Raw genomic sequence first — 15,386 nt, 5'->3', positions numbered from 1 at the left:
CCAAATTTGTTAAAGGGTTCTGTAGGAGAATGACAGGGAAAAATCGTACCTCCGCTGGTCATGATTGTATGGCTGCAATATAATATAATATAGTGTATATATAGTCCAAATCCCATTTAATTAGGAGCCACATAAGATATTTTTACATTATACTCTTGTAGTCTGATCTTGCAGTGTGGCTACAGTTATCTGTACTGTGACACTTGGTACTTTTATGATTACTCCCAGTCATATTTTTTGCATGCCCCAAGTTAGTAGTTTGCTGATGTCTCTTTACAGTTCCTGGATGCCTTCTAACAATAAAGGATGTTAAGTGATCTGCTTTTATGTTTGTTTCCACGGACAAGTACACATAAATCAAGCCAAAGAATCAAAAACTTCCTTTAATAAATTGATTAATGTTCATTTGCACTAATAAAGTATTAAAGCAAAGCAAGTTTTATTAATGCAGTTTAAAATAAAGGTTCATTTCATAATTATTGCTGTGCATTTACATCCACATCACTAAACACTTGCAGCAAGGTGTATTTAGTACACTGCGCAGCAAGCATTCAGTGATTTTATTAATGTATCCATGTAGTTTATACTGCATGCATTGTGTTGCATTTACATTGCATGCCCCTGCACACTTTCTGCACACTGTACTGCATTTGCAACATATGCATTCTACGTATAATATATAAGGAGACATTTGTTAAAAATGCAATGCACCATGCAGTAAGTGCTTGAGGACAAGCAACACTAATGCAACAGATTTATGGACTTGGGACCCTGCAACCCAATGGGTTCAGGACCCTGCATCACAATGGATTTAGGACCCTGCAACACCATGGATTAAGGACTCAGCAAGAAAATGCAGTTAGGACTCTTCAATGCAATGGATTCAGGAGTCTGCAATACAATGGACTCAGGACCCTGCAACATAAAAAACGTTGGACTCTCCAACGCAATAAACTCTGGTCCTAAGTCCATTGCGTTGCAGGGTCCTAAGTGCATTTCATTCCTGAGTTTATTGTGTTGCAGAATCTTGAGTATATTGCGCTATTGCATGGATATGTGTTTTTATTTATTAGTTTCTTTTCAGGGGAAGGTGATGTAGGTGGATATGGGGGTCTGGGTCGGGAAGTGATGGAGCTGGGAAGGTTGTGGGGGCCCATCCGTAAAATCTTGCCCAGAGCCCAATTAATATTAAAGACGGCCGTGGGTACCCATCTCGCACAAACTTTTCGAAACCTAAGTCTGGGGTGGATTATTTCATAGGTAGAGCCATGGCTGATTTGCAAATGATTTGCCACATAATCCACTGTCAGTTGTCTATTCGATCCATCCTGTCAGCGTACGAGTATGGACACCCGCACGGACGTGCAGGGCGGGTGAGTGTAGGGCGGCGTACGTCGGCGTACTCCCATGGAGAAGGACAGGACTAATCACACGCAGCACCTGTCCTTCCCGGGAGCTGCTGGATACAGCCGTGCACGCAGCACGGAGCTGTATGTGCTGACCTTTTCTCGTGTGAATGAGGCCTTAGTCTAGTCTATGAAATATCATATGATTTTAGTCGACTATCTACAGTGATACTAAAAAAAAACCTAAAGTGGGTTTAGTTAAAGAATCATTAAAAAATGTATCTAGAATTTACAATCTCATTATATAAGTAAACATCTGTTAACCTGTTATTACTTATGGTATTAAGGTTTAAACTTGCAATATGGACACAGATTTAACTGTTGTGATATATATATATATAACATGTCTTTATTTATCTTAAAATTAGATTAAACCAAGTCTTACAAAGAAACACTAATATTGAGTATTTTCAACAAATTACCAATAATTAGAAATGCATTGATTATAGCAACTTGTATATGACATTCTTCATTCTTTCAATCAGTAGTGCAATTCTAAAACCTTAAAATGAAAGACTATATTAGCTGTATTGCCATTGCACATAATACCTATTAGCTGTCCATTCAGGTTGGAACCGGAACTGGAAGTCCAAAGAGATTAGTTCTGATTGGATCTCTTCCCAAATCTTCTCTCCCTAAGATTTGAGTCTAGTTTTAGTTGGTCAACTAAAATGTCAATATATTTTTATTATAGTTTGAGTCGTCATAACTTAGTTTCTATTTTGTTTTAGTCAAAAACCAAACCAACCAAAAAAGTGTTGACGAAAACTAACGAAAATCATTAGTTGACAAAATTAGCAGTTGTTTATAATCACTAATGTGAGGAACATCAGGTTCAGCGAGTATTTACTAAGCATTCATAATGCATTGAATAACTTTCTTAAACTAATAAGCACCCTTCAGCTGCACTCTGGGAGTGTTCAATATTGATCCTAATGAGATTGCTGTCTATGGATTTATCAAGCAGTTTTTATCCGCCTTTAGTAGACAAAAATTCAGCATACTCCAGGCTGCAAAAGCTTACAAAATATTTAAAATGCCTTCTGAAAGCAATGCTAATGTTTAAAACTTAAAGTGACATTAAACCCTCAGATTTTTTAACATAAAACAATACTGTAATGTGTGCCTTACTGTAATCCATGGTTGTTTCCCTTCTCTTTGCTGCTCTTCCTTTAAAATCTGTATCTGTTCCCATGCTGGGCAGAACTTCTGTTTTGCAGCAGACTGCCTTGTCTCAGGAATGGATATATGGTGTCTGTGTATAGGTTTGTAACCTGAGCCAGCACTACAGGAAGAGGCCCTGAGCTGAAAAGGGAAGTTCTCCCCAAGCATGAGAAGACATGAAGATTTAAAAGGAAGAGCAGCAAAGAGAAGGGAAACAACCATGGATTACCAGTAAGGCACACATTACAGTATTGGTTTATGTTAAAAAAATCTGAGGGTTTAATGTCGCTTTAAGACCAAAAAAAACAAAAAACACTCATACTTACCGTATTTTTCGCTCCATAAGACGCACTTTTTTCCCCCCAAAAGGAGGGGGAAATGTGCCTGCGTCTTATGGAGCGAATCCCGACGCCCGAGACATGCAGTTTCGGGCGCCGGGCGAGTAGTAGGAGCCGCTGCTCGTTTAATACGAGTGATCTAATGAGATCACTCGTATTAAAGCCGAGCAGCGGCGGCGGCGATCGTATTCCGCAGTAGGAGCCACTGCTCGTTTAATACGAGTGATCTAAGGAGATCACTCGTATTAAAACCGAGCAGCGGCGACGATGGAGATCACCATAGAGCAGACGAAGAACGGACTTTCTTCGTCTGCTCTGTGTGATCACTGAGACCGTGGCGCTGTAATCACAGCGCCACCTGTCTCAGCGGTCACTAACTGCAGCTTCTGTCACAGCTTCTGTCATAGAAGCTGTGTCAGAAGCTACAGTCTGTCGAGTGCTCCATAAGGCGCGCCGGACCTCCCTGCGTCCTATGGTCCGGTGCGTCTTATGGACCGCAAAATACGGTATTTTAAACAGATTTTCATTCAAATCATTTCACTTGCGATTGTATAAAAAGATCTTTGCACACTATCTCTTTAAAACCAAAGACAATATGAATATTTATTGAAAAAAGTTGTAAATTAGATTCATGCAGCACCTTACTTGCATTTAATTAGCCAAACAACCTGTGTAAATGTGTTTAGGGATAAGAAGGAAACTGTAGTGAGAAGTCCCTAAGAACATGTTGTAAAGCATTGGGTACATTCAATATAAAAGTGCAAAAAACGTAAGTCACAAAAAACAGGTTTTTAAAAACATAAAGGTAAGCTGAAAAACCTAGGGTTGGATTTCACACATTTTTGAAAGGAAAAAAAGGAAATTAGAACATAAGTAGAGTTGTTTCCTATAGCAGGCAGTCAGAATTCCAATCTGTTTTCATAAAACAACAGAGGAAATGTTAGCAACAACTCCAATTTTCTTCTTCAGTGTCTTTCAATCAGCCCCTTAGAGGGAATCACTACCAAACATCTTTTGAGCACTCCATGTACATCACAGAGGGGTCCACACTGATCAAAGTTATAGTTGTACAAAAATACATGTACTTGCAGCTCACAATCCAAAAAAAAGTTAGGAACTGCAGGGGTGGGTGGGGGGCAGCATAGATCCTCTACGACGTGGTCACCAGGGTTAAGAGAACCAAAGTCCCCATTGAAAGATTTTCCCTCTAGTCCTGATTTGGTGAGAAGTAAAAATGTGTGATTTTTCTTTCACTTTTACTCTTAATGGTAATGGTCCCCAGGACAAATATCAGGGACACCGAAAAAAAATAAAACCGGACAAGTGTTCTACTCTCTCTCCACTTTATCCAAAGCTAAAAAAAAAAAAAAGCTTTAGTTCTACTTTAAATGAAACTGTGCAGTCTATAAAAAGTACATATTATTCCAGAACAGATGCATGCTTTTCAAAAGCAAGTGTCAGTGCAAGCTTTCCCCAATGAATTAGTGTCCTGATACTGCCATTGCAGAAAACGGCAACCTTTCATCCAGACAAGGCATCCAGTGAACAACACTGTTCTCTATAATTTTGTGTTTGTAGTGATGGTCCTACATCAGGCCATCAATTCCAATTCAAGGCTTGAGGCCAAAAATAGCTGCAAACTCCATTACTGTTAAAACTCTGCCATAGTTCCAGGATGTATAGCAGCAACTGCCAGATGGAGATTTCTGATTAGGGTTACTTCATTGTTGCAATGTCTGGTTGAGTCCTATGAGCTAGCAGTGCTTTTTAACCTTGTTTGTGGGGATGGCTAAATAGGGCAATCCAATTCTTGTGGACTTGAATGGCCAATACTGAACTTGCAGATTACACTCCGGAATCTCATACTTAGCATCAAAAAAGGCAAAGACGGTATTTATGTGGCCCACAGTCAGACAAATAAAGATGTGCCTGTGAGATATAACAAAACAAAAAACAAGACCGCAAATGCAGTGTTACATGTATATGCAATAAATAAATTAAAAAGTGTTTTGCATTAAATATTATCATGTTAGCAAAAAATGATGCTGCTTGGTTACTTAAAGTTATAGCCAGACCTACTGCATGGAATATTAAACCTGGATCATGTCTGAACAAAGAAGCCACAAGCCTTCAGGGGAGAAAGGAAAATGAAGGCAATTGTTATGAGAACAGCTGTGATTTCCTTGAAAGGCAATAGTTATCTGCCATTTTTACATTTACACATTACTTATAGAATAATAAGAATAAATACATATAAAACATATGTAATGTTAGGTTTGCTCAAAGTACAATTAAAGGCTCCTATATGATAGTCTAAACAGGTACACAATTAAGTTACTATGCAATGTACAAGCTTTAAAAAACAAAAAATGCCTTCTCTGACTAAGCTAAATCCTCCTTTATTTGTGCCTCACATGCCCTCCCCCAGACACTGCAGATTACAGTGGGAGGGTTTCAATAGCAGAGGCAGTGCTGGCAATCCAGAAAGCAGTGGTATGGCTATGTGTACAGTAGCCAGATATGGACTGACAAACCACAGGTTTGTGAATCAGCAGTGACCATGCTTAAAGCTATGCCCCATATAACATCTCATTACACTGTAGTGCAAGCAGGCAGTGGCAATTCTGAGAGTAGCAATTCTGCTCTGAATTTAGGAGCAGTGCAGCATTGTTGCCACATCACAGGAAGCTGCATTAGGTGGACTTCTCTTTCAGATTAACAGGTATTTGTGAGATTTTGCAGGGGGATTAAGAGAAAACTGTAAGTGCAGATGCATTAATAATTGCAATATTTTTTTATTTTATGGGAGGCTGTAGTTGAGACAAAATGCTGAAAACTGCACTCAAAAAAGCAGGCACCAGTATTGCTTGTGGTCTCCCTACAGCTTATCTTTCCAGAATTACTGACCGTGCCTTGTTTTGCACTGTGTCTCTGTGTAGAGGTTGCATCTTGGTAGAGACAGAGATTTGCTTCCTCATGTTAGAGCATCTAGCAAGGAGAAGCGTGAGCAACACACTAGTGACATCACCAGATCTTTTTAAGTTAATTTTCTCTTTATTCACCTAATTTACTAAGATGAGTAAAAATGTACTTTGCAAAGTGAAATTTCACTTTGAAAGTGAGCATGCTGTGCTTTATTAAATCAACCTTACAATGACTACAAACATTATTTTTGATGCACTGAAGGTATAGCTGAGCCAAACTATCCTACTTTAAAAAAAAAAAAAGGCCAAATTATGGGATCTTGGAAATCATGACTAGCAACTGTGTAAGTAAAGTTTCACCCTTAAAAGTGAATTTTTACTTAACTTCGTAAATTAGGTGAAGCTCTGCTGACTATAGTCATTCAATTACCTTTTGAGGCTTTCCCTCCTCATGGAGGGTGTCAATTATGGTTTTCTGCACAACTGTCAGGTCAGCAGTCTTTCCCATGATTGTGATTCCTACTGAACCAGACTAATGGTGGCCATACACTTTACAACCATCACAAGACCTTTAGTCTTGCGATGGTTGTAAAGTAATTAAAAAAAGTACGATCTGCCCATCTTGGACAGGCAGATCGTACTTGTGATGACCGCAATGCTGAACGGGCAATGTGTGCGCGTGCGCACACCGCCACCGTGTGGCATTGATCTCACGATCATGCTAAAAACCAGCCGAAAATCGTACGATTCTCGGCTGGTTTTCTAGCATGCTCCTTAGACAAAAGACGTGCGACCGTACAGTAAAAACGGTCGCACGCCTTCCATACACTGTGCGATTATCGTACGATCGTGGGATTTCCCGCGATTATCGTGCGATAATCACACAGTGTATGGGCACCTTTAGAGACCATTTAAAGGCTCAGGAACCCTTTGCAGGTGTCATGGCTTAATTAGCTGATTAGAGTGGGACACTTTGAGCCTAGAATATTGCACCTTTTCACAATATTCTAATTTTCTGAGATTGTGGATTTGGGGTTTTCATGAGCTGTAAGCCATAATCATCACAATTATGACAAATCACGGCTTGAATTATCTTGCTTTGCATGTAATGAGTCTATCTCATATATTAGTTTCACCTTTTAAGTTGCATTAGTGAAATAAATGAACTTTTGCACGATATTCTAATTATTCGAGTTTCACCTGTATATGCAAGTGAATCCTAACCTAGCTTTATCTCATTCACTGGACTAAGTGAAAATCCACTGTGCAAAGTGAACATGTGCTACTCCTTGATTAAATCAGGACCACCAAGTTCTGAGTTCCAATCGTTATTATTTGCCACATAATGCATATACATTAGCCGTTCTTACCAGAAGCTATGCAAGTAACAGAAGTTGATCCTTTTCCAGAAATTACAGAAGAGGCGATCACTAAGCCAGCAAGAAATGGCCACAAACCACAAACAAAAAGACACGATTGCCAAATTAATAATGTCCCGGTCAGTGCACCTGTGTATTATAAAATAAAAATTAGTATATTTATTTGCTAAGGGAATATTTATTACATGAAATAAATCAATAAAACTGCTAAGTCAGACTTTTGGTTCTGTTTGTTTTGTCACATTGGATGTGTTGCAATTTTTATGTAGTGCCCCTCCCGACTTTTGAAGGCATGTGGTGAACCCAGTGGCGGACCTAAGGAACAAAGGGCCCTGGTGCAAGATTTTTTTTTGCTCCCCCCAAAAAAATAAACCACAAACACAGCGCTCTCCTCCCGCAGCGCTCGGCCGGCTTTCACTTTCTCTCCTCCCCGCTGGGACACAGAGCAGCGCCCAGCGGGGAGGAAAGAAAGCAAGGATGCACCGCTGTATCAGCAGAAAAATTGCACTTTTGGCATTTAGCAAAAAGTGCCATTTCCGGCCGATATGTTTTGGCGGCCGATATATCGGTGCATCCCTAATATTTACAGCAATGCAGAATGGCACAGGCTATAGAGGACTACACATCCCAGCAATACTTTATATAACAATAGCATTTCTGTATAAAGTACTGCTGAGATTTGTAGTCCTCCTATAGAGGGTGTCATTCTGCATTGCTACAACAGTACTTTATACAACATTAGGCTACAAATAATTATTTTAATTAACTATTTACCCTTACCTCTTCTGTCTTCAGCTGTTTCCTGTGTGTGTTCTGTTTGCTGGGTCCTCACTGCCGTCTGAGGCCCCATGATGTGCCTGCAGAGCCATCTTCAGTGCCTCCTTGTTCCGCGGCTCCCTCCTCACAGCAGCTGGCGGGCCCCATACTATCTCTGCCAGTGGACGGGCCCCCCCCATTTCAGCGCGTCGCTGGGGGGCAGAACAAAATGTTGCGCCCCCCACAACCATTAAATCACCACCTCATCAATACTAGTACAATAATAGTGTTATCAGTGATTGATGGCTCTAGAATTATTGCTCTCACTGCGACGTTCGAGGCAATATGTAACATGTGCAGCGCAATTGTCATTTTCCGCACGTAGGCGCTCCGACGCGTGTGTATCTGGGGGGCGGGGACTTAAACATTTTTTTCCCATTTTTTTAATGTTACTTTCATTTTTAAACTCTGGGTGACTTTGAGGCCACCTAACACCGTGGTATTGCCTCACAATGCCACAGTACATATGCATGCTTATACTTTTCAGAGGTCCGATATTGTTCTATGTACAATCCTTGTTTTATTGATTGCATGTAATATTCTAATTTTCTGAGATTGTGGATTTGGGGTTTTCATGAGCTGTAAGCCATAATCATCACAATTATTACAAATCACAGCTTGAACTATCTTGCTTTGCATGTTATGAGTCTATCTCATATATTAGTTTCACCTTTTAAGTTGCATTAGTGAAATAAATGAACTTTTGCTTGATATTCTAATTATTCGAGTTTCACCTGTATATATCTGTGGATCACTGTAAATCTCTGTGCCCAATTTTTGAGGAAATGTATCAATGTTGTCTTAGGGCCACTCTATAAGACATCCTGGAAGTGGGCTTAGGACCTTTATCTATTGTACTGATTTCACCTCACCTCCTGATCAGATATTATAATATTCTACAACGGCATTTTTGCAGGGTAAGACTGTTCTTTTGCGGTGACAGGCGTCCCCCTGTCAATTGGCAGCACTTTGCTATTGCTCCTGATTGGCGTATTAGGGGGCGTGGTATAGCGCGCGTGGCCATTGCGCATGCGCCCGCCAGACGAGTCCTCACTCAGCGGCTAATGATAACGGACGAGGAAGTGTCCGTCTATCTCCCCACGATTCTGTGCATCAAACGGTCAGTACCATGCTTGATATGGAGATTTTTCCACCCATATAAACAACCTCCATGATACATGGAGGATGTTGAGCTTGCTTTAGATATGCATGGCATGTGATTGGGGTTGAGGTGGAGACCAGTATAATTGTTGGGCATCTGCAGGTGTAGTTGATAATTGAGTGACATCATGATGATGTCAGAAGAGGGCTGGTACTTCACTTGATTGGTTGTTTGGCTGGCACTTGTATGTATTTAAGTCACTCTTTTATCATTGTGGTTCACTTTCTATTTGCCTGATGAAGGGACCTCTTTGGTTCCGAAACGTTGCATGGAAATGCTGCACCATTTAGTCAATAAACAGATTGACTGGAAGCTACATTGGAGTGGTTTATTGTACAGACACCAGATCGCTTGTAAGTTACATAGCAATCGCCTGCTGTTAAAAGCTGAAGCAGCCGTGTTCTTGTTTTAACCACTTCTGCGGGCCGCCGTCTATAGACGTACTGCGGCCCGGAAGTGGTTAAAGTGACATTAAAGTAAACAATTTTTTCCCTCCCCCCAATGTAAATGTCAGCACTCACCTTAACTGATGTCTCTTAATTCGTTCTTCTTCCTTTCTGATGTTTTCATCTGTCCCTCCAGCGATGCGGCGGCTCTCCGATCCAGCGCTGACTCCTCTTTCCTTGCTGGCACTTCCGATCCAGCGGTGTCTGCATGCGGGCCCACGCGTCTATAGACTTACCTTGTGTCTCTCCTCGTCTCCCGGCGAGAAATCCAAAATTCGCATGCGCCCGCCCCAAGATGCTTTGCGGCCGCCCGAACAGTTTCGCATTTTAAGACGGGGTAAGTTTAAACCGCTGTTTAAGCGGTTTTTGTTTTTTTACTTTTTGCATATATCTACTGCTTGCTAGCCGTAGATATATGCAAAAAAGCTGGAGGGTTTAACTGCCTCTGGGCCAGCCGTTGTATAAAAACGGCCGGCCAGGACCTTCCTAGATCTGAGCGTGCTCCCAGCGCCATCACGACCCGGCAACTGTGCCCGCACTGTCCAATGGACAGTGCTGTTTCTAAAAAAAGGTATAGAGCCAGTAAAATCGGCTCTATACCTTGCAATCTAGCTGTGACAAATCACAGCTGTCACAAAAGTAAACAGAGGCTGCAGTTTGCAGCCTTGTCACTATCTCCTCTCTCACACACCCTTTGGTTGTGAGAGGGAGGAGATAGAAACTTCACAAATCATCCACAGTAAGCATTCAAAGCATTTAAAGTGATACAGACTGATACATTGCTAAAGTACAGCGTCAAAGTGTCAATTCAGTGTCATCTTTGAGATTCACATTGTCAGTGCCATTCCCTGTCATCAGTGTGATTCCTAAGTCATTATTGCAAGTCAGTATCATCAGCACGATTCACAGTATCAGTGCGTTTTCAGTATCGTCAGTGCCACTCGCAGTGTCATTAGTACGATTTAACAGTATCAGTGCGTTTCATTGTCGTCAGTGCCAGTCGCAGTGTCATCAGCACGATTGACAGTTTCAGTGTAATCAGTGACACATTTGCAGCACATATCAGCACTCAGTGCCAGCAGAACACGCCAGTATCTACCACTGTGCCAGCCTACTAGCACCAATTAGTGTGTGACGCTCACATAACCGGTACAGCACGTCCAAGTATCAGTTTCATCCAGTGCCCCCAAGTATACGCACTAACAGAAATGTCCCAAAAAATGTACAGCAGCGAGGAGGCATTTCAAATCCTCAGCATGTCTGGTGAGAGTGACGGAGAGGCCTCAGATTCTGGATCAGAGTACGAACCTGCGGAGAGCAGCGGTTCAGTATCCTCTGATTCAGAAGAAGAAGTTGTGCCCACTAAAAGAGCCAGGAGTGCTGTGCAACATCCAGCTGACATGCAGCAGCCAAGCACTAGTACTGCCGCTCATCCCCAAGCTGAGGCATCCACCAGTACCACCGCTCATCCCCAAAATCAGCTACGAAGAATCAGGCCCCAAAGACCACATACTAGTGTACTACCAGAGGCACTTTCAAATCCCTTGTGGCTACCCTCAAATTCAGCCGCACCGGTCATCCCCCCATTTATTGCCAATCAAGGAGTCCAAATGGAAACAGAAAATTTTACACCAATACAATTTTTTAATTTGTTCTTCACTTCAATTTGATTGTCACCCAATCCAACCTTTATTTTCAACAGTTCGTTGCCAGCAATCCTAATTTCTCCTATGCCAGACCATTTCAGTGGAGGCCTCTGACTGTTGCTGAATTTAAAACCTTTCTCGGCCTAACACTGAATATGGGACTCACCAAAAAAAATGAGCTGAATGTGTACTGGTCTACAAACCCAATTCATCACAGGCCCCTATATTCCGCAACCATGTCCAGGACAAGATACAAAACCATATTGAGGTTTCTTCATTTCAACGACAATTTTACTTGACCTCCCAGAAGTCACCCCACATATGATAGGCTCCAAAAAATTAGGCCACTCATCAATTTTTTTTCTGCCAAATTTTCTGAAATTTATACCCCCAACAAAATATTTGCGTTGATGAATCCCTTATTCATTTCACAGGCAGGCTTAATATCAAACAGTATATCCCCAGCAAACGCGCCAGGTGCAGGGTTAAACTGTACAAGCTTTGTGAAAGAGACACCGGATACACATATGACTTCCGTGTGTATGAAGGGAAGGATAGTCATTTAGAGCCCCCTGGATGCCCATCATACATGGGAATATCTGCATACCTCCTGAACTGATCCTTGCATCTCTGTCAACCACGTCTCTGCCTGCCGCCTGAACTGACCTTGGCCTGCTTACCGACCACGTCTCTGCCTGCTGCCTGGACCAGCCCTTTGCCCATATACCAACCACGTCTTTGCCTGCTGCCTGAACTGACCTTGGCCTGCATACTGACCACGTCTCTGCCTGCCACCTGGATTGATCGTTTGCCTAAATACTCACAACAAATACTTTGCCTGCCGCCTGAACTAACCTCAGCTTGCTTAATGACCACGTCTCAGCCTGCCGCCTGAACTGACCTTGGTCTGCTTACTGACCACGTCTCTGCCTGCCGTCTGGACTGACTCTTTGCCCACATACTGACCACGTCTTTGCCTGCCGCCTGAACTGTTCTTAGCCTGCATACTGACCACGTCTCTGCCTGCCACCTGAACTGACCTAGTTGACCACATTTCTTCCTGCTGCCTTCAGTGACCCATCTGCTTGTCCAACTGACAATGTTCCATCTAAAACACCAGTCTCAGTCATCCTCTGAAGACAGCTGCACTTCTGGAATCACAGGTACTGTTTTGTTTACCTTTTGTCAAGCTTCCTGTACTTCCTGGTCACTGAACATAGCATGGTGTATAATTCCTGGGGTTAGCCAAGTACCAGAAGGTCTGCTTGGCTTGGAGGAATGGGGTCATACCATTCCCCCAAAGTGCTCCATACCAAATACCATGGAGCACTTTGAAAGCTTCATGGTGTTCCATGGTATTTGCACTCCTCTCTCTGTGGCTAGGCTGTGAAAAAGTCTCACATGTGTGGTGTCCCCATACTCGGAAGGAGTAGCAGAATATGTTTTGGGGTGTAATTCTGAGTATGCCCATACTGTGTATAAGAAATAACTTATTAACTTACAACTTTGTGTGCAAAAAATAAATTTCCATTTTTTTTCTTCATTTTTAAAAAACTTGTGGCAAAAAAATGAAATCTTCAAAACACTCCCCATGCCACTTATTAAATACCTTGGGGTGTCTGCTTGCCAAAATGGGGTCATTTTGTCAGCGTTTCTATTGTCCAGGCACTCCAGAATTCTAACAGTTATTTAGGGAATCAGATGATTAATTTATGCCCCTTGAAACCCTCATGCTGCTCCTTGGATGTTTGGCCCCTCCATGCGGCTAGGGTGTGAAAAAGTCTCAAATGTGTGGTATCCCATACTCGGAATGAGTAGCAGAATGTGTTTTGGGGTGTCATTCTGAGTATGCCCATACTGTGTATAAGAAATATCTAATTAACTGACAACTTTGTGTGCAAAAAATGCTTTTACATTTTCTTTCTTAATTTTTCAAAAACTTGTGGCAAAAAAATGAAATCTTGAAAACACTCACCATGCCACTTATTAAATACCTTGGAGTGTCTGCTTTCCAAAATGGGGTCATTTTGTGGGTGTTTCTATTGTCCTGGCACTCCAGGGCCTCCAAAAAAGTAACAAGTAGTCAGGGAATCAGATGATTCATTTATGCCCCTTGAAACCCTCATGGTGCTCCTTAGATGTTTGGCCCCTCTATGCAGCTAGGGGGGGTAGGTCTTATTTTTTTTTAATGTACAACAATCCAAAATTAATGCAAATCCAAATTAAATAATCCAAAATGGCAAAGGTAAGAATAGGTTGATCAGGGCAATCTGGGGTGCGTCGTACCTTTCCAAGAGCAATTTGGCAACCAATTGCTGGCCAGAATGAGCAAAGCACGCTTTCACTTTCAATTCCTCACAGGCGGAGTGCATTTGGTATCACTCCGCCTATGACAGGAGCCGGCGCTATAGAGGAGGCATGCGGCTTATGCGGCTCTGCTCCCTCTGCTGCCGCCTCGCTTCTTCTAGCACTGGCATCGCCGATTCTCTCCCGCGGCTCTTCAAGTTTCCCCTTCTGCCACCACCGGCCCTGGGAAAGGTCACAACTAGGTCTTATTTTCGGGGTAGGTCTTATATTTTAAGAATTCTCAAAAATAGTACTAGGTCTTATTTTCGGGGAAACAGGGTAACTGACAACTTTGTGTAAAAAATAAAATAAAAACAATTCTTTCTTTTTTGATAACTTGTGCCAAAAAATGACATCTTTAAGACACCCCCCATGCATCTTATCAAATACCTTTGGGTGTCTGCTTTACAAAATGGGGTAATTTTGTGGGTGTTTCTACTATACTGGTATTTTATTGTCTCAAGAAAGGTAATCAGGGCACCAGGGTTGATACATTTCCAATTTATAAGGTATATATACCATTGTTTTGTAGACTCTATAACTGTAAGACATTCTAATTAATTTACACTCATTTGGATTTTTTTTTACCAAAGAAATGTAGCAGAACACACTTTTGCCTAAATGTATGAAGAAATATTATTTATTTGCAATGTTTCATTTACATAATTTAAGGAAAACAGGTTTGTTTGTTTTTTAAATCGGTATTTTTTTCTTTATATAGTAAAAAAAAAACCCCGCAGTGGTGATTAAATACCACCAAAAGAAAGCTCTATCTGTCCCAAAAAAATGGTAAAAAATTCATTTCAGTACAGCGTTGCATGACGGAATAAATGTCAATCAAAGTACTGCAGCGCTGATTACTGAAAAATGGCCTGGCCAGGAAGGGGGTGTAAACACCTGGTCTTCAAGTGGTTAATAACCCTTTAATACTCACCTGATCCCTGGAATGACCAACAAGCGCAGACTCCCGTCTCTCAGGCTGTCAGAATATGCATACAGAGCGTGTCGGTATCTATTTAAACCGGCGCGCTGTGTGCAGCTTTTAGCCCCGCTACGCTATTAGCGTAGCAGGGAAGCCATCGCTCATGCTACGCTAATAGCGTATCTTGTGAGAAGCTACACACAGCTCGCCGGTTTAAATAGTAACCGGAACACTCTGTATGCATATTCTGACAGCGTGAGCGGCGGGACACTGCGCTTGTCGGTGGATCAGATCAGGTGAGTATTAAAAAAAAAATATATATTTTATGTTACTGGGACATATTTAAAAATGTCCCGGGATTTTATTTTAAAAATGTCACCTTACCTTAGCCTGGTGGTCAGTGGGGCTCCCTGGACCCTGGTTGTGAGGGGTCCGTTGTGGCTGCAGCTGCTCCATCCCTCTGCCGCCTTTCTGCACATCCTACACTCCCAGCCCCGGGCGCAGGGGCGAACTTACCCCCTTGGAGAAGGCAGGACAAGTGAACAATCTAGGACAACATGGCTGAACTGGAAAGTAAGCTGAATTTTTCCATATCAGCTATTTCGGCCTAGATTGTTCGCGTCTGCCTGATCCAGTCTGCCTGATCCAGCCAGCTCGAATCGCATACTGGCTGGATCAGGCAGATGTGGCCCTCTAAACAGGCACTGTAAAGGGCCTCCCGCAGGGGGCCTCCAAGGACCCCCTTCAGGAGCGAGCGGCGGCCAATTAGAGAGCCGTGTCTGATGCGGGCGGGCTGACCGGGAGCTGCGGTAACGGCCGCATAGTCAGTTCGCCCCT

General features: G+C 42.2%; 1 protein-coding gene across 1 annotated transcript in view; it reads right to left on the bottom strand.

Annotated features, from left to right (window-relative positions):
• Window positions 1-4,607: 4,607 nt before the first annotated feature.
• The window catches only part of ACER1 (alkaline ceramidase 1), a 72,297-nt gene continuing 61,518 nt past the window's right edge, over window positions 4,608-15,386 (bottom strand). The window contains exons 6-7 of the mRNA XM_018572165.1: window positions 7,203-7,340; window positions 4,608-4,837 (exon numbers count right to left, since the gene is read on the bottom strand). Of these exons, the coding sequence (XP_018427667.1) occupies window positions 4,663-4,837; window positions 7,203-7,340 (313 nt within the window). The 3' untranslated portion in view covers window positions 4,608-4,662. The remainder of the gene's footprint in view (window positions 4,838-7,202; window positions 7,341-15,386) is intronic.

Source organism: Nanorana parkeri, unplaced genomic scaffold, assembly GCF_000935625.1.
Source record: "Nanorana parkeri isolate BGI_ZX_2015 unplaced genomic scaffold, ASM93562v1 scaffold1956, whole genome shotgun sequence".
Taxonomy (NCBI): Eukaryota; Metazoa; Chordata; class Amphibia; order Anura; family Dicroglossidae; genus Nanorana; species Nanorana parkeri.
This window is presented reverse-complemented; position numbering and strand designations above follow the sequence as displayed.